Source organism: Bufo bufo, chromosome 3 (genome assembly GCF_905171765.1).
Source record: "Bufo bufo chromosome 3, aBufBuf1.1, whole genome shotgun sequence".
NCBI lineage: Eukaryota > Metazoa > Chordata > Amphibia > Anura > Bufonidae > Bufo > Bufo bufo.
This window is the reverse complement of record NC_053391.1, coordinates 551,637,783-551,656,868: the sequence shown is the minus strand read 5'-3', so window position 1 is coordinate 551,656,868 and position 19,086 is coordinate 551,637,783. Positions and strand designations below refer to the sequence as shown.

At 43.1% G+C, this 19,086-nt stretch overlaps 1 protein-coding gene across 2 annotated transcripts in view; it reads left to right on the top strand.

The window, feature by feature from the left end:
- The window catches only part of ESD (esterase D), a 54,979-nt gene that overhangs the window by 24,703 nt on the left and 11,190 nt on the right, over nt 1-19,086 (top strand). For both annotated transcript variants that reach the window (XM_040425454.1, XM_040425453.1), the window contains exons 4-7: nt 10,771-10,859; nt 14,645-14,743; nt 15,307-15,431; nt 17,533-17,652. In XM_040425454.1, coding sequence (XP_040281388.1) covers nt 10,771-10,859; nt 14,645-14,743; nt 15,307-15,431; nt 17,533-17,652 — 433 coding nt within the window. The remainder of the gene's footprint in view (nt 1-10,770; nt 10,860-14,644; nt 14,744-15,306; nt 15,432-17,532; nt 17,653-19,086) is intronic.

Sequence of the window (19,086 nt, the reverse complement as noted above, 5' to 3'; positions counted from 1 at the left end):
TTCTGAAATAATGACCCCTAAATCCCTTTCCTCAGATACTGAGGTTAGGACTGTATCACTGATTTTATATTCTGCTCTTGGGTTTTTACGCCCCAGGTGCATTATCTTGCACTTATCAACATTAAATTTTTGTTGCCAGATTTTTGACCGTTCCTGAAGTTTTCCTAAATCCTTTTCCATTTGGTGTATCCCTCCAGGAACATCAACCCCGTTACAAATCTTTGTGTCATCCGCAAAAAGACACACCTTACCATCGAGGCCTTCTGCAATTTCACTGATCAAGATATTAAACAATATGGGTCCCAGAACAGATCCCTGAAGTACCCCACTGGTAACAAGACCATGGTCTGAATATACTCCATTGACTACAACCCTCTGTTGTCTGTCACTCAGCCACTGCCTAATCCATTCAACAATATGGGAGTTCACGCCCCCAAAGACTGCAATTTATCGATAAGCCTTCTATGTGGGACAGTATCAAAAGCCTTACTAAAGTCTAGATAAAGCGATTTCCCCACTATTGATGTCAGGCTTGCTGGCCTATAGTTGCCCGATTCCTCCCTACTACCTTTCTTGTGAATGGGCACAACATTTGCTAATTTCCAATTATTTAATATTATACATGCTTTCAACCTTAAGATATCACAAAAGACATTTGGGGGAAATTCAAGCTTTATCTTTATTTTTTATAGAGATTGAGATTTCCCCTATACAGGGAACCTGTCACATCCTGGATGCTGCCCTCACCGAGGGCACTGAAATCAGCAGTCTGTTATCTTAATCCTAGGAAAGTCTGGTACTTTATTAATGAGTTCCCCCTCTCCTTACTCACCCGCTGATTGACATTTCTTTCCTAGGGAGAAACCTGCCAATCGTCAGCAGGTGGGCGGGAGAAGGGGAACTCATGAATAAGCCAGACTCTTCTCTGGCAGCACCGGACTCTTTTCCATTGTGCGCTGCCAGGACTAAGCACTAGGTTCTCGGCAGACCACTGACAGACTGCTGATTTCAGAATGTCCATCGCTGACAAATATAGCAGCTTTGTCATGCACAGACCACCCAGCAAATACCTGTTCAGTCACAGGATGGCTGGGTTCATTAAAATCAGAGATATTGCTGCTACCTCTGTACTATAAACTGCATACCGTACAGGGCTTATCCGGTAATTACTATTGATGACCTATCCTCAGGATAGGTCATCAGTAACAGATTGGCGGGGGTCTTGTGTCACTGTTCCTAGGCCATGTGACGTGAAGAGAAGCGACTACCCGAAACAGCTGTTTGGCGGGGCTGCTGGGACTCGGATCATTTTCTTTACCCGTATTACCCCTTTAAGCACTTTGTAAACATTTCATGCTGTGTAATCTGCCAGCCAGCTTCTGCTGAGTGCATGGGAAGCGTAGTTCCTAGCACATTCTCCCATACATCTGACTCTGTGGGTAAGTTGGGTACAATAAGCATATCTCCAGTGGGCCCCTGAGCAAGGTGGGCCCCTAATCACCTACCCCATGCACAAGTGGCACATAACACAGTAGACTTACTCCACTACATACATATATTCAATGTACAGTCCCTCAACCAGCCTATGTTCATATAAAAAACTTAAATGTATCCGTACGGTGGGCCCCCAAAATAAATGTTACTGGTGGGCCCTAGGTACCCCAGTCCGATACTGAACATTATCACTGCCTGGCCCTGTCAATCAAAGTGGATAGGGCACGGCTGTTGTAGAGAGAGCAGAGCCTGTAAGTGTAATGGCAATACCCCCTTTGCTCCTAGAGACTCATTTGCATATATTTAAATATTTTTCTCAGCAATGTGGGCACATGTGAACATGGGACCAACACAGATGCCTTCAGCTGCCAAGCGCACATGTAACAGGTCGGCCAGTTTCATAGGTACAAATCTGCTGACAGATGGCCTTTAAAAACCATTCGGTATGTGCATCTCAGTGTGTAAATTGAAGTTTCTCATTTTGAAGGACTTTATACTATCTATTAGCTTGATTGGTTTGTAAGCTTCACACTATATATTCACTTCAGTATGGGTTAGACGAAGAGAAAACCTGAAATGCCACAGTCCTTTACTTCCTCCCTGCCGGGAGAGAGAGCTACACTACAGCATCTCTGCGTTTGCAAAGAGAATGTGCCAAATATGTCCTCTGATCAGAGCAGCATTGGCAATAATTCAAGTAAACCATCTCTACAGTGCAAGTGGGCATCTGGGAGAAGTGGCAAGTGTAGTATGAGCTAACAGGCTTGTAGAGATGGTGACCGGCTGCAGCTCTACAGCAGATAGTGATGACAGTCTCCTGTTAATGACTAGGTAGAAGGCAAGGTGTTCCGTACAAATGGCTAAACTTTGAAGGGAAAGGTTGTTTAGGATCTAAAAGCACTGTTTGATTTTAGATCCTTTTATTTTATCTGGGGATACACTTTTATATTTGGGTACATGCTTTATCTGCACATGCAGAAACTGATCACTATAGGCTACTTTCACATTAGCGTTTTTGCGGATCATGGATCTGCAAAAACACTTCCGTTACAATAATATCACCCATGCATCCGTCATGAACGGATCCGGTTGTATTATGTTTTCTATAGCCAAGACGGATCTGTCATGAACACCATTGAAAGTCAATGGAGGACAGATCTGTTTTCTATTGTCAGAGAAAACGGATCCGTCCCCATTGACTTACATTGTGTGTCAGGACGGATCGGTCTTGCTCCACATCGTGGACAGAAAAACGCTGCTTGCAGTGTTTTTCTCTCCGCGATGGGGACGCAACCAAACGGAACGGAATGCATTTTGGTGAAGCGTTTTCTTACGCTATTGAGATCCTATTATGGATCTCAATAGCGGAATTGAAAACGCAGATGTGAAAGTAGCCTAAGGTTCCTTTCACATGGGCGTCGCGTGTGAGGGCCGGATAGGATGCTGGTGCGTTGCGGGAAAATCGTGCGAGTAGGTACGCAATTGCAGTCAGTTTTGATTGCGTTCCGATGTTTAGTTTTTATCACGCGGGTGCAATGCGTTTTGCACGCGCGTAATAAAAAACTGACTGTGGTACCCAAACCCGGACTTCTTCACTGAAGTTCGGGCTTGGATTAGGTGTTCTGTATATTTTATTATTTTCCCTTACAACATGGTTATAAGGGAACAAAATAGCATTCTTAATACAGAATGATTAGTAAAATGTAGATTGGGGGGTTAAATTTTTTTTTCAAATTAACTTAGCTGTTCCAATTGATTGCGCAGCCGACATCGTCTTCTTGCTTCTTCTTTCAGGACTTGCAAAAGGACCTTTGGTGAGCGTGGTGACGTCAGTGGAGGTCCTGCTGAATGAAGATAGAATCTTCTATCTTCATTCAGCAGGACCTGCGCCGATGGTGAGCGCGATTACGTCACCAAAGGTCCTTTTGCAGGTCCTGAAAGAAGAAGCAAGAAGACGATGCCGGCTGCCCAATCAATTGGAACAGCGAAGTTAATTTTATTTATTTTTTTAAACACCTCAATCTACATTTTACTAAGCATTCTGTATTAAGAATGCTATTATGTTCCCTTATAACCATAAGGGAAAATAATACAGGGAATACACTTTATTGGGGTCCGGGGTTGCTTTCATCCCTATCATCTCCTAGCAACCATGTGTGACAATCGCACCGCATCCGCACTTGCTTGCGGATGCTTGCGACTTTTACGCATACTCATTCATTTCTATGAAGCCTACGTTGCGTGAAAAACGCAGAATATAGAACATGCAGCGATTTTCATTTTCATGTAACGCACAAGTGATGCGTGAAAATCACCGCTCATCTGCACTGCCCCCGTTCACCTCACGGGACAAAGCAAATTAGCAAAATTGGATGAGATTTTAAGAAGTGTCATTAATTTGCTTTGTAAAAAGTTTTGCAGCACAAATTTACCAGTGGTGTGGGTTATATATATACAGCATAATGTATGTTCAACAGCATGTAATGATTTGCAAATCTCATACACCCATATTTAATTCACAATAGATGACAGAACACATATCAGATGAGGCATTTTACTATTTCATGAAAAAAAATTCACTCATTTAGAAAGGGAGAAGCACATCTCAAACATTGGGACAGGACCATGTCTACCATTGTGTAGCATCCCCTGTTCTTTTAAAAACAGTCTGGGAAGTGAGGAGACAAATTGCTGGAGTTTTGGAAGACGAATGTTGTCCCGTTCTTGTCTGATGTAGGATTCTAGCTGCTCAATAGTCCTGCGTCGTCTTTGCCGCATTTTAATTTCATGATGTGCCAAGTTTGTTATATTGTGTAAGGTCTGGACTGCGGGCAGGCCAGTTCAGCACTTGGACTCTTCTTCTGTGAAGCCATGCTGTTGTGATGGATGCAGTATGTGGGTTAGCTGAAATATGGAAGGCCTTCCCTGAAAGGGACATTGGCCCTGATTTATCATACCTTCACTCCAGAATTCTTGTGTCAGAAAGTTGCAAAAATAGGGCTTTGGGACTTTTTTGCACTCGCTTGTGCAGAAATGTGTGACTTTTTGCATTTTTACACCACCCGCTCCAGTTTTGTAATGTGGGTGGGAAAGTAGGCGTGGTTAGCTATGTTAATGAGTTTCACTCCAGATTTATCATTGAGACTTTTTTTTTTTTTATATATATATTTTTATTTTATAAGTTGCAATCTCACTCCAGGAGGATGGAGTAGGAAAAGTGGAGGAGCTTCTCTAGACAGAATTGTTAGGTCTAAGGATAAGACGAGTTTATCAAGTAACATGAGACATTTGATAAATGTGGCATAAAGTGCTCCAACGCAAGCAAAACTGACTTCACATTTTCCCCTCATGATAAATCTCCCCCATTGTCTCGATGGGAACATATGTTGATCTTTAACCTCTATATGCTGTTCAGCTTAGTGCCTTTCCAGATGTGTAAGCTGCTCATGCCATAGACACTGATACTACCCCATACCATCAGAGATGCAGGCTTTTGATCTGTGCACCGATAACAAGCTGGATGGTCTCTTTCCTCTTTAGTCCACAGAACACGCCAACTGTGGTTTCCAAGAAGAATTTCAAACTTTGATTCATCAAACCATAGCACAGTTTTATATTTTACCTCAGTCCATTTTAAATGTCCCAGAGAAGACAGTGTCATGTCTGGATCATGTTTCAATATGGCTTCTTCTTTGCATGATACGGCTTTCATCTGCATTTGTGGATTGCACGGAGAACTGTGTTCACAGAATATGATTTCTGGAAGTGTTCCTGATTTCCAGTACAGATTAATGTCTGTTTTTAAAGCAGTGCCACCTAAGTGCCTGTAGATCACGAGCATCCATTATTTTCATGATCTTATGTACGGTAGGTAGTAGGGTTGTTGCGGGTATCGAAATTTAGATCCCCAATCGATACTTTTGTCCCGGTATCGATACGATACCAGGATTTCAATTTTTTCGATATTGGCCTGCGCTTCTGCGCAGTCTAGTATCTCTGAACATGAGCGCGCTCATGTTCCCTCAGCAGCACTGGGGAGAAGGAAGCAGTCTCTCCCTCCTCCCCTGTGCTGCTGCTTCCGCCGCCAATGGGGAGGGAGGGGCGGGCGCACTGCGCCACCAGTGATAGGACTATTCCAAAAGGAGCGGCGCCCAGAGATGTCCCAGCACTTACTATTATTCCTGGGCGCCGCTCCGTTCGCCCACCTTGCCCCATTACTGCCTCCTCTCCTGCTCCATATGCCAATTACTATCGGAGCAATGGGGAGGAGACATCAGCTTCTCTAGTGGGCGTTCCTTCTCCCTGTGCTGCGATTGGACAGCGCTACAGCCAGGGAGAAGGAACGCCCACTAGAGAAGCTGATGTCTCCTCCCCATTGCTCCGATAGTAATTGGCATATGGAGCAGGAGAGGAGACCGTAATGGGGCACTGCGGGCGAACAGAGCGGCGCCCAGGAATAATAGTAAGTGCTGGGACATCGCTGGGTGCCGCTCTGTGTAGCCTAATACTTAGTCTGGACTCATATAAAGAAGTATTTAACACATAATACAGGAGGGGGGTGCCAGCAGCAGAATCGCATTGCCGGCACCCTGCCCCTGACAGGGAGCTGCGATCAGCGGCAGTTAACCGCTGATCTGCCAGTACCCGCCTCCTGTATTAAGGGGTAATTATCATTGGTGGCGCAGTGCGCCCCCCCCCCCTCAACCCCCCACCCCATTAAAATCATTGGCACAGTGCACCCTCTCCCCACCGCTAAGTATTAAAATCATTGGTGGCAGTGACCACAGGGTCCTCTCCCCTCCCCCTCATAGGTGGCAGTGACCACAGGGTCCTCTCCCCTCCCCCTCATTAGTAGCAGTGGCAGCTTCTGATCGGAGCCCCAGCAGTGTAAGCCTGGGGCTCCGATCGGTTACCATGGCAGCCAGGACGCTACTGAAGCCCTGGCTGCCATGGTAACATCCCTGATGCTGTGTGCACAAAGCACAGAACAGCAGGGACAGTGTGAGGTCCTATTAAGGCCCCTTTCACACGAGCGAGTATTCCGCGCAGATGCGATGCGGGAGGTGAACGCATTGCACCCGCACTGAATACTGACCCATTCATTTCTATGGGGCTGTGCACACCAGCGGTGATTTTCACGCATCACTTTTGCGTTGCGTGAAAATCGCAGCATGCTCCTCTTTGAGCGTTTTTCACGTAACGCAGGCCCCATAGAAATGAATGGGGTTGCGTGAAAATCGCAAGCATCCGCAAGCAAGTGCGGATGCGGTGCGATTTTCACGCACGGTTGCTAGGAGACGATCGGGATGGAGACCCGAACCTTATTATTTTCCCTTATAACATGGTTATAAGGGAAAATAATAGCATTCTGAATACAGAATGCTAAGTAAAACAGGGCTGGAGGGGTTAAAAAAAAAAAAAAAAGTCATTTAACTCACCTTTATCCACTTGCTCGCGTAGCCGGCATCTCCGTCTGACTCTTTTACTGTCTAGGACCTGTGGAGAGCATTAACTATCGTTTAAGGACCTGGGATGACGTCACTCCGGTCATCACATGGTACGTCACATGATCTTTTACCATGGTGATTCACCATGGTAAAAGATCATGTGACGTACCATGTGATGACCAGAGTGACGATAATGATAATCTGATCTGAGAATCTGATATGTGTTCTGTAATCTGGTTCTATGAGATTTGCAGAGCGTTGCATTCGGGTTTTATTTACATTTTTCACAGTGTCCCAACATTGTAGTTCTGCTGTCTTTCTGTGGAGTACATGGTTATTATACCGTTTTATTTTCATCAATTGGCTTTCTTCTGCTGAACGATAATAAGACCTTTTTTGTCAGTTCACATTGTGTTATTTCCAAGTATTCAGGGCTAATGCCTGTATTTATAATTGAAAGCAGCAAAAAGGAATGGACCTGTGAAGGGTTTTCTATAATATGTAAGTGAAGGACAGCATGTAGTCTCCCTAAGCTGTAAATTGCTTTTATGTAATGCTCTTAGCTTTGAATAGATAAATACTGAAGAAATGGCGTACACCATGTGTACCCAGAGGAAGCGCGGCAAAACTTACGTCAGGGTTGGTCTGCCCCCCAGCTCTTGGTCTGTATGTCTTACCTACTTCAGTGCCAATCTTGTATTGGATTCTTTTGCATGCCCTTTGATTCTTTCTAGGGAGGCAATTTAGTTCCTCCTTGGATTTAGTGTGGTGACAGTTGGTTTAGTGACTTTACATTATACTGACATATGCAATGATGTGATTGAATCTTGGGTTATGTATTAATGGTGGGTTATCTAACTCTTATACATGTATTAGGGATTTTACATCCTATTACAGTAATGATTTGTTCATAAGTGGGACATACGGTACATGGGGACCTACATTTTTTTTTTGGGGGGGGGGGTGTATCACTCAGTACCTCTCTGAATTCTTATCATCTTTGTTATTTATGAGGTGTATGTGTTTAAATGTGACACAATAAAGATGTTTTTGTATTACATGCGTGGCGTTTGTAATTCGGCTCTGTAGATATGTTCTCACACATGATTTTCTGTTCTATGGTGGTTTTTGTTTCGTTCTCGCAGTATGGTATGTACAGCGACAGATGTCCAATAGTGTCCTTCTTTTTACGTTCGTCTCTTATATCTATGCTTTTATGAGTCAATGAAGGTAATAACAGATGTTCACTTTGTGACGTCCTAGATCACCTATGCATTTGCACAGGAGCCTTTCATGAACTGTAACTATACGGTTACCAGTTTTTTCTTCTGTCGGCGTGTTAAATCATTAATCATGCTTAATCTGTCATTACATACAAGCATTGGTGATTGAATCCGTCCATCATGGGTACGTGATGATCATCCAGATAAGTTAATTTCCCCAAGATCTTAGCAATGTATCCATAGTTTGTTCATCGGCTGCCAAGAAGAGGTTGTCCCAGAAGAGGATCTCTCAAGATCCAAGAGCAGGATTTCTAGAATTGAGGAACAAGGCACCATTGTACAAATAATAGCTGACTATCAAGTAATATCCTGAACACCACCATCCTTTATTGTGCCTCAAAAAAGTGGCGTTCATGCCTTGCATCCCACCTATCAGTGATATAGGCAGTTTCTGCGCCTTGGTCGACAAGGGTGTGTGGCGTAATTGTGGAGAATGGTTGGTTGTGGTTAAGTGGAAAGTTTGTGATTTAAGATGCACCCAAACTTGTGCACAAAGTAAGCCGATCAATAGGTGATGTAAAGCAAGACAAAATTGTCTAAAGAGGCGCCAAATGTATTATCCAGCCTGAGCCGCTGTGAGCACACCGTCTAAATATTAACACGATTAGTAAACCTGTCCCAATTTTATAATATTTGGTATCAGAATTTACATTACAGTAGCATTCCCAGCTCATTTATTCAATTTAAGCTTAGACCGTGATCACCTCACCATGTAGCTTTCCGTTCCCCTGATCTGTCAGAAGAACAGAAAACAAATGGATCCGTTATTTTGAGCATCAGTTAGGATCAGTTTGTGTCACTTCCATCAGAGATCAGTTATTTTTGATGAGAGAAATGTTTTGGCTACAGTACCTTTTTTCTCCCGTCAAAAATAACTGATCTCTGATGGAAGTGACACAAACTGATCATAACGGACGCTCCAAAAATAGACAGATCACTTATTTTTACTGCAAACTGATGTTCAAAATAACAAAATAAGATTTTTATTTATTTTTTCTGACGGATCAGAAGAATGGAAAGCTAAACGGCAATGGGAACTTTGACTTAATACATTTTCAGTGTATTGAAAAGTAATACACTAATATATATATATATATATATATATATATATATATATATATATATATATATATGATAGCAACTTAATTTTAAAAGCCTTCCCTGGGGGCAGCCATATTGGAGACACACACTTCTTTCTGCACAACCAGTGCAGCAGGGTGTACCACAGTGGTCAGTGTGAAAACTGGAATATTTCGGGATTGACCACCACCCATTTTCTTTTAATCTATTTATAGGGAAAAAACTGGTTTAGATTATGTCATTTTCTCATTGTTGCATTGACTTAATTCGCACATGAGTTATACAAGCTTGCATAGCATCTGCTGTATCTCAACCGAAGTACTAGACATCGGGGACAGATTTAGGATTTGTTGGTTGGATTCCAACTGAGGCTGCCTTCACACGTGGCAGATTTCTTTGTAGAAATTTTTTGCAACTTAAAATCCGTTCCATTCGCCATGGTTTGGTGGCAAGCATATGGATTTGTGTAAGCCTCATTTGGGCAAATGCAACAGATTTTCAGTTGCAGAAAATTTCTGTAATGAACTCTGCCACATATGAAGGCAGCCTTAGGCCTCATGCAGTTTGCGGAACGGAACGGGCAGCCCATTGTAGAAATGCCTATTCTTTTCCGCTAAACGGACAAGAATAGGACACGCTATATTTTTTTTGCGGTGCCACAGAACAGAGCAACGGATGCGGACAGCACACAGAGTGCTGTCCGCATCTTTTGCGGCCCCTTTGAAGTTAATGGATCCACACCCGAGCCGCAAAAAATGCGGCTCGGATGCGGACCACAACAACGGCCGTGTGCATGAGGCCTTAGGTTGAATCCAACCAAGTTAAACATCTGCATGGAGTTTGTATGTTCTCCCGGTGCTTGTGTGTGTTTCCTCCGGGTACACCCGCATGTTGTCCCAAAGAGTGCTGTGGATATGGCATTGCTTGCTAACATCACTGTTAGGGCTCGAACGTGTGAAGCCCGTGCTGTGGACCGCAAATTGCGGTCCGCAATACGGCAACGGGCATCACGCGTTCGTGTGAACGAGCCCTTATCTGTATCTTCATTACTGCTTTTCATGTATACTTTTGCTTATGTAAAATATTAACAGAAGTTTTATATGCTTGTTTTTAGATTTTTTTATTTTTTTTATATACTGTATATATAATTGTAATGTCTTTCCTCCTGTGACAAATATTTCTGAAGAAGTTCATTAATATGAAGCCATTACCTGAGTTATTCATGCTCCTACAGGACGGCCGGTTTTTATACGCTCCTGTGTTTTAATGGTGGTTTGTGATATTACACACTCTTTATTATATTAAAAACGTGCATTTCCAGATACTTGAAATTACATTGATAACTAACTGCACAAGAGACTTTTTACATAAAAACTCACTGAAAGACGTCTGGCTATGTTTTCTGATGTCTTCATATTGTATTCTTTCTCACGTTTGATTAACTGTTTTATCACTTTTTTTTACAGTACGGAACTGAAATGTAAGATGAAATTTGGGATCTATCTGCCACCTAAAGCTGAAAGTGGCAAATGCCCAGTGCTGTACTGGTTATCAGGTGAGTAGATTTATAGCTTGATGTGACAAGTGCCTAGTGCTGTACTGGTTATCACTAGTGTCAGTCGCTTATCCTTATTCTATGAATCACCAAAATAAAGAAATAATCTACTGTTCACCTCTTAGGCCCCTTTCACACAGGCGAGTTTTTTTCCACGCGGGTGCAATGCGTGAGGTGAATGCATTGCACCGCACTGAATCCGGACCCATTCATTTCTATGGGGCTGTGCACATGAGCGGTGATTTTCACGCATCACTTGTGCGTTGCGTGAAAATCACAGCATGCTCTATATTGTGCGTTTTCCATGCAACGCAGGCCCCCTAGAAGTGAATAGGGCTGCGTGAAAATCGCAAGCATCCGCAAGCAAGTGCGGATGCGGTGCGATTTTCACGCATGGTTGCTAAGTTAGGCAACTTAACAAAAAACAAATATATACCCATTTCAATTATTTATTTTTACCAGTGAAACAAATATAACATCTCAACATTCACAAATATACATTTCTGACATTCAAAAACAAAACAAAAACAAATCAGTGACCAATATAGCCACCTTTCTTTGCAAGGACACTCAAAAGCCTGCCATCCATGGATTCTGTCAGTGTTTTGATCTGTTCACCATCAACATTGCGTGCAGCAGCAACCACAGCCTCCCAGACACTGTTCAGAGAGGTGTACTGTTTTCCCTCCTTGTAAATCTCACATTTGATGATGGACCACAGGTTCTCAATGGGGTTCAGATCAGGTGAACAAGGAGGCCATGTCATTAGATTTTCTTCTTTTATACCCTTTCTTGCCAGCCACGCTGTGGAGTACTTGGACGCGTGTGATGGAGCATTGTCCTGCATGAAAATCATGTTTTTCTTGAAGGATGCAGACTTCTTCCTGTACCACTGCTTGAAGAAGGTGTCTTCCAGAAACTGGCAGTAGGACTGGGAGTTGAGCTTGACTCCATCCTCAACCCGAAAAGGCCCCACAAGCTCATCTTTGATGATACCAGCCCAAACCAGTACTCCACCTCCACCTTGCTGGCGTCTGAGTCGGACTGGAGCTCTCTGCCCTTTACCAATCCAGCCACGGGCCCATCCATCTGGCCCATCAAGACTCACTCTTATTTCATCAGTCCATAAAACCTTAGAAAAATCAGTCTTGAGATATTTCTTGGCCCAGTCTTGACGTTTCAGCTTGTGTGTCTTGTTCAGTGGTGGTCGTCTTTCAGCCTTTCTTACCTTGGCCATGTCTCTGAGTATTGCACACCTTGTGCTTTTGGGCACTCCAGTGATGTTGCAGCTCTGAAATATGGCCAAACTGGTGGCAAGTGGCATCTTGGCAGCTGCACGCTTGACTTTTCTCAGTTCATGGGCAGTTATTTTGCGCCTTGGTTTTTCCACACGCTTCTTGCGACCCTGTTGACTATTTTGAATGAAACGCTTGATTGTTCGATGATCACGCTTCAGAAGCTTTGCAATTTTAAGAGTGCTGCATCCCTCTGCAAGATATCTCACTATTTTTGACTTTTCTGAGCCTGTCAAGTCCTTCTTTTGACCCATTTTGCCAAAGGAAAGGAAGTTGCCTGATAATTATGCACACCTAATATAGGGTGTTGATGTCATTAGACCACACCCCTTCTCATTACAGAGATGCACATCACCTAATATGCTTAATTGGTAGTAGGCTTTCGAGCCTATACAGCTTGGAGTAAGACAACATGCATAAAGAGGATGATGTGGTCAAAATACTAATTTGCCTAATAACTCTGCACTCCCTGTAGAGATTCACACAGACTAGAGATCCTCCCTCTGGAGAACCCAGGGGACCCTCTCACGAAGGCAGGACAAACAAGGAAAAGGAAGAGAAGCAGAAAGGAACTACAGGCAGACAAGGATCAGAAGCAGTAGGCACTACCAGGCAGGATACAATCAGAAGCAGTACGCACTGCCAGGCTATCAGATGCAGTAGAGCACTGCTAGGCTAACAAGGAACAGACAAGGATAACAAAAACATCATACAGGATAGATACAGGTCAGACAAGGACATAACTTCAAACACCATCACAGAACAGGTACCAGGAACATCGGACAAAGCAGCAACAACCTCACAGAACAAATCAGAACATCAGACAATGCATTACCAGGTGACACCACAAACAAGGGCGGATAGGAAAAGAAAACTGGATCAGCAGCAAGGGGCTACACCCAGTAAGGCACTGAACAGAAGATAGACTGACCCCAAGCCCCACAGCTCACAGGTAGATATAGCTGCTTAATGAGGGCACCTGATAAGCCACACCCAGGAACGGACCAGGGGAAGTTAACCCCATCAGAAACAAACAGGGAGGGGAGCCTGCATGAACAGGGAAGTGAACACCCAGGCTGCAGTACAGGACGTTGCCCCTGGAAACCAGCATACACGGAGACCACCAGCCAGTAAACCAGAGCACAAACACCCCGTGACACAACAGAAATGCATCCATACAAGGCCGCAGCCAGCACGCATCGCAGAACCAGCATGCATGTGAATACCCACAGCCAGTATCCAAAGCGCATGCAGCCAGCCTGCACGGCACCAGAGACATGAGCCACAGAGATGCAGACCCGGGAATCCACAGGCTACAGTTCACACACTACACTGCAGCCATCACGCAGTCCCAAGAAACCAGCATACACAGGTGTCAGCCTGCAGCCAGTTCATGAGGAAGCCTGCAGCCAGCACGCACGGCAACATTGATAAGAATTGCACAGAGATGCAGACAAGGGGAGTACACCCATTCACAGGCATAGTACACACAAGACACCACAGCCAGCACGCAGCCCCAAGCAACCAGCATACAAGAAGTCAGCCTGCAGCCAGTACGCGAGAGGGCATGCACGGCCTTAACTGTCCCAGTGAACCGCACCGTGACACAAGCCCTCATACGGCCACATAGTCGGAAAAATAAAGTTATAGCTCTTGGAAGGTGACGAACAAATTGAAAAATAAATCTCTTGGTCAGTAAGGCACAAAATAGGCTGGTCATTAAGGGGTTAAACTTAATCTATGAGAGTGTGGTTTCTTCCTCTTTGCTCTACCACTGAGCACTGTCCTCCAGAGTGCCGGCCATCTCTTTCCTACTGACCTTCAGTACCAGGCACAGTCCATGGACGGGAGCGGCACTGTTTCTGGGGGTGTTTTTTCTGATGTGTTCATTTAAAGGGGTTCTCCTGAATTTAATGGCCTGTCTTTAGTCTCGTGTTATATGCCTTTTTGTTAAGTTGCTTTTTAGTGGCAACCCAACAAAAAGGTAACTTTTAATTTATTTTGACTTAAATGGGAATCCACACCGTAATTCAAAAAGAGTAATAGAATTAGCATATCTATTCCTGTTGGGTGTCTACATGTGAATTAAATTCGTGGCTTCGAAACTGCAAAACCACAGCAGAAATCTGAGGGTCAGCTTCAGACTTCTGCCATGGATTCCACGGCAAATACAAGTCTGATTCTTCACGACAGATATATTTCAATGGAGTTAAGCTGCAGCACCAAATACAATCCATGGACAGGTGTGGCGATGTTTCTAGGAGAAAGCAGCCATGGTTTTCTAATCCTGACATCCCCATAACCTATGATCTGGTCAAGTACTTTAAAGTTGGATGAGACGCTTTCCTCTGAGATAGTTTACTGGGCTGTTTGTGTGGGTAATTGTGGATTCAGCTTGTTTTGGTTAATATTTTACTGATTGAAAGTTGAATATTCACCTTTATGACCGCCTCCATGTGTATCTAAATAGATGTATTTTGATTTTTGCAGGGTTGACGTGCACAGAGCAAAACTTTATCACCAAGACCGCCTACCACCAGGCCGCCTCTGAGCTTGGCATCATTGTAGTAGCGCCTGACACCAGTCCTCGTAAGTCTCATCGTTTGGGTCACTACATGTAAAATGTTGTACAAATTAGATTCCGCAGGTTACGAGAATTTTATTTGAGGCCTTTAAACATTTTATGAAAATGTTGTCACAGACTTGATAATTGATACTGCTGACCTATAAGGTGCAGTGTACAGTCAGTGCTATTTACTGTACTTTAGGTTGACATGTCGAAGCAATGAATATAAGGCCTCATGCACATGACGGTGTCCGTATTTCAGTCCACAAACCAAGGACTGAACCATCATCAGAAGCCTTTCTAGTTCACGTCTGAGCAATTCTAAGCGACCATAAGGAAAGTTCTGCTTCCAGTTACTAGTTTGCTTTTTCAGTAGGCCATTGATGTTTCCTTATTGTGAACTTGCCTAACAGGTCTTCTTTTTAATGTCACGAGATACGAGTTTATAGTTTAACCCTTTCACTGCCAATTATAGTCCTGCATCTTGAGATATCTCTGTTACAATGTTCCAGTGTGTACGGTATACAGAGCATTTGTGCTCTATCAACAGGACCGGTTTATTCATTATTCATATTCCTTATGTTAGGTGGCTGCAATATAGATGGGGAAGAGGAGAGCTGGGACTTTGGCACTGGAGCGGGATTCTATGTCAATGCCAATGAAGAACCCTGGAAAACAAATTACAGAATGTATTCTTACGTTGTGGAGGAGGTAACGTCTTATTATCTTAGTGGTCTTTTTGTGAGGGATACTCAGAATCGATCACTGAATGCAGAATAGTTAATCACATTCGTTATTCAGAAATATTTTGTGAACGCACAAGTGAGTCTCGGGTATATAAGGAGCCACATCACAGACCTTGGAATGGGACCCCGCTCTGTTATGAGCACCTTCACCAGTGACTTATTATTTTTGGACTTTTCTCTGTGCTACGTCTTTGCTTGCTTTCATGTATCATTAGGGTATGGCCACACATCGAGTAAATGCTCTGGATTTACGTGCAGAAGATCTGCAGCATTTACAGTAACGGAGATGTGGATGAGATTTTAACAGTTCTCATCCGCAAACTGTCTCCAATGAAATCCACAACTTGACATGCAGTTTATGGTCGGATAGGCAGTAGTCTATTTATGTTCGGGATTTCTGCCACAAGAGTTCACACTTTGCAATACAAAGGGTGAAATCGGTGGCAAATCTGCAGAATTTACGTACCAAAATGTACAGATTTCAGCCGGATATGCTATGGATTTTCTGCTCCTACAAATCCATAGCAGAACATTTCTAGTGTGTAGTACTGTTATACTTTCAGCTGTCCCTTCCATCATGTTGTCATCACTTGCTTTTTGTGGAGTATTAGCTGCTGGGGCCGCAACAGCTGCTGTGTCTTCTACCATGGTAGTTACACCCTTGGATGTATTTACATGATTGGCATCAATTTACAATTCATGAAAAAACACGAATGTGAAGTAAAAGTGAAGGTGCTGCCTACTGCTGCCAGTCAGGTTCCTAACTTATATTCCAGCTTCTTGACAGCTGTAATCTTGCCACTATGGATAGTATTAATAGTCCTTATTTACAAGCCAGTTCAACCAACGATCCATATTGTATCCCAGTGCATAGTGACTGTATGTGTATTCATTATAATTGACAGATTTATACAGAACATCAGCATTACTGAGATATCAAAAATAGTGACAAGAGGTTTGTGATTTACCCAAGTACAGAATGCAGTCAGACCGTATCCAGTCTGTATCCGATGGTCCCAACTCTGCTTGGTGACGTACTTTATCATTTTGCAGCCAAAGTGTGTTGTTTTTTTTTTACATAATTTTTCTATATTCATTGTATGTCTCTATGGTGTTGAGATTTTTTAGATAATCACTAGTAAAAGTTATGTCTTAAATTCCCATACCTCTGGTCTTGGAGGTCTCTTTAATTTTTGTTGCTATTGGGTGTATTGTGGGGAGACATCATTCTCCTCTGTTCTTGTGTTATTGTGACTAGTCCCTATGCCCCCACAAATGGCTGGTGCTGTATTTTCAGAATTTTATATATTTTTTTTAACCTGGCATGGTATCATCATTTGTAGTCTTCTACTTTCAGCATTCAGAGATTCCAGATCAGTAGTGTTGATACCGGAAGTACTGGGTGGATAACTTATCAGACGTCGGACATGTAACTAAAGTAATTTAAAGGGCTGAAACTACAGTTCTGAATTATGTAAATTTAGAAAATCTGTTTCAGTCTGAAAACCCCATATTCAACATACAAGTATACAATATGTCGATGATGGAATTATTCTAATTATTCTAGCACACTACACTTTCTGTCAATGGCATCCTAGATTTCCTTAAATGGCCTATATTCTCTGTGCCTGAATAGGAACTACTTCTACAGAGTGGCTGTCTATTGTGGCTCATAGACAGGGTTCCTAAACAGGTGACTCCCCTCTCCGGTGTTCATATTATCTAATAGAGGACATGGACAAGGGATATCTCCATGAGACAGCCCCTTTCTGAAAAGCATGGTGTTTGCATATAGCAGTGTGAAGTGTTTAGGGTTCCTTCATACACTGCAGATTTTGTTGCAGAAACTTTGGAAAATCGGTTCCATTCACCTGAATGAGGCTTGCAGAAATCCACAATTAAATTAAATTTCAGTTTTTATTGATGCATGCTGAGGAATTGGCTTTTTGGAGTCATAAACAGTAAAGAGCTAACAGGTTCAGAAAAACTAGTCAAGTATTTTAGTTCTAAAGTAAAAATTACAACACAGAGCAAGAAAAAGTGATTTATTTTTTTGTGTTTTGCAGCTACCTCAACTCATAAATGGAAATTTCCCAACTGATCCAGACAGGATTTCTATATTTGGGCACTCTATGGGTGGACATGGCGCTTTGATCTGTGCACTGAAAAACCCTGGGAAGTATAAGGTAATGTATGAATAAAAAGTGGAGAGTGGTCTAATTACAGTAAAGTATGGAGCATGAAACACCAGAGCAGCCACCCATCTCTAGTCACTATGTTCCGGGATTCACAATGCTAATGAAGGGAATATATAGTAAATAAAACGTAACTTTTAATGTATTGGATCTAAAAAAATCAGCACACTTCAAATAAACAAAAAAGAGCAATCTTACCAGTATGGCGAAGATAGAAATCAGTATATCGCCTAACCAGTCTGGGTTGAACAGCGTACAACGAAGTCTGGGGCAACGAGGAAAACAGACGGAGCCAAAAAAGTAGGGGATAGGAAAAAGGATTAGTGATACAGTAGTGTGTATCCTGTCCCTATCTCACCCTATTCGGAGCTATTGAGCCCTAATTGACCTCCTATTACCGAGTCATCGCCCTGAAAAGAGCGGCCCCATCCAGAACCTCACCTTACTATACAGTCCCTATAAAACTCTATCAGGGAAAAGGGGGTGATCTAACCCGCCGCATATCAGTAAACCCTGCAGCCAGTAACATTAACACAGACCCTTGGTCCCCTGATGATTCTGGGGTAACTTGCTATGATGAAACGCGTTGGGACCATTCTCTTTTTTTTAGACATCTAACCCTGGCTTTTGACCAGCTTTAAGTCTTTTGATAGGAGGGTCTTTTTTTTTCTATAGACATCAGTCCCAGACTTTAGACTAGCTTTAGGGTCCATTCACACATCCGTGGTGTATTGCGGATCCGCAAATTGCGGCTGCAGGGTTTACTGATATGCGACGGGTTAGATCACCCCCTTTTCCCTTATAGGGGTTTTATAGGGACTGTATAGTAGGGTAAGGTTCTGGATGGGGCCGCTCTTTTCAGGGCGATGACTCCGTAATAAGAGGTCAATTAGGGGTCAATAGCTCCTAATAGGGTGAGATAGGGACCGGATACACACTACTGTATCACTAATCCTTTTTCCTATCCCCTACTTTTTTTGCTCCGTCTGTTTTCCTCGTTGCCCCAGACTTCGTTGTACGCTGTTCAACCCAGACTGGTTAGGCGATATACTGATTTATATCTTCGCCATACTGGTAAGATTGCTCTTTTTTGTTTATTTGTGTGCTGATTTTTTTAGATCCAATACATTAAAGGGCTTCTGTCACCCCACTAAACCTTTTTTTTTTTTTTGCTTACTTATAATCCCCACAGTGCGATTTATGCCTACATAATCAAATTAATCATTTTGGTCCTGTAGATTTTGTTTAAAACATGCTTTTAAAATATGCAAATTACCTTGCTACCAGCAAGTAGGGCGGCTACTTGCTGGTAGCAGCCGCATCCTCCGATCCTAAAGACGCCCCCTCCGCATTGTGATTGACAGGGCCAGGGAACGGAATCGTTCTCTGCTGGCCCTGCCTGTTAGCATTCAAAATCTGGCGCCT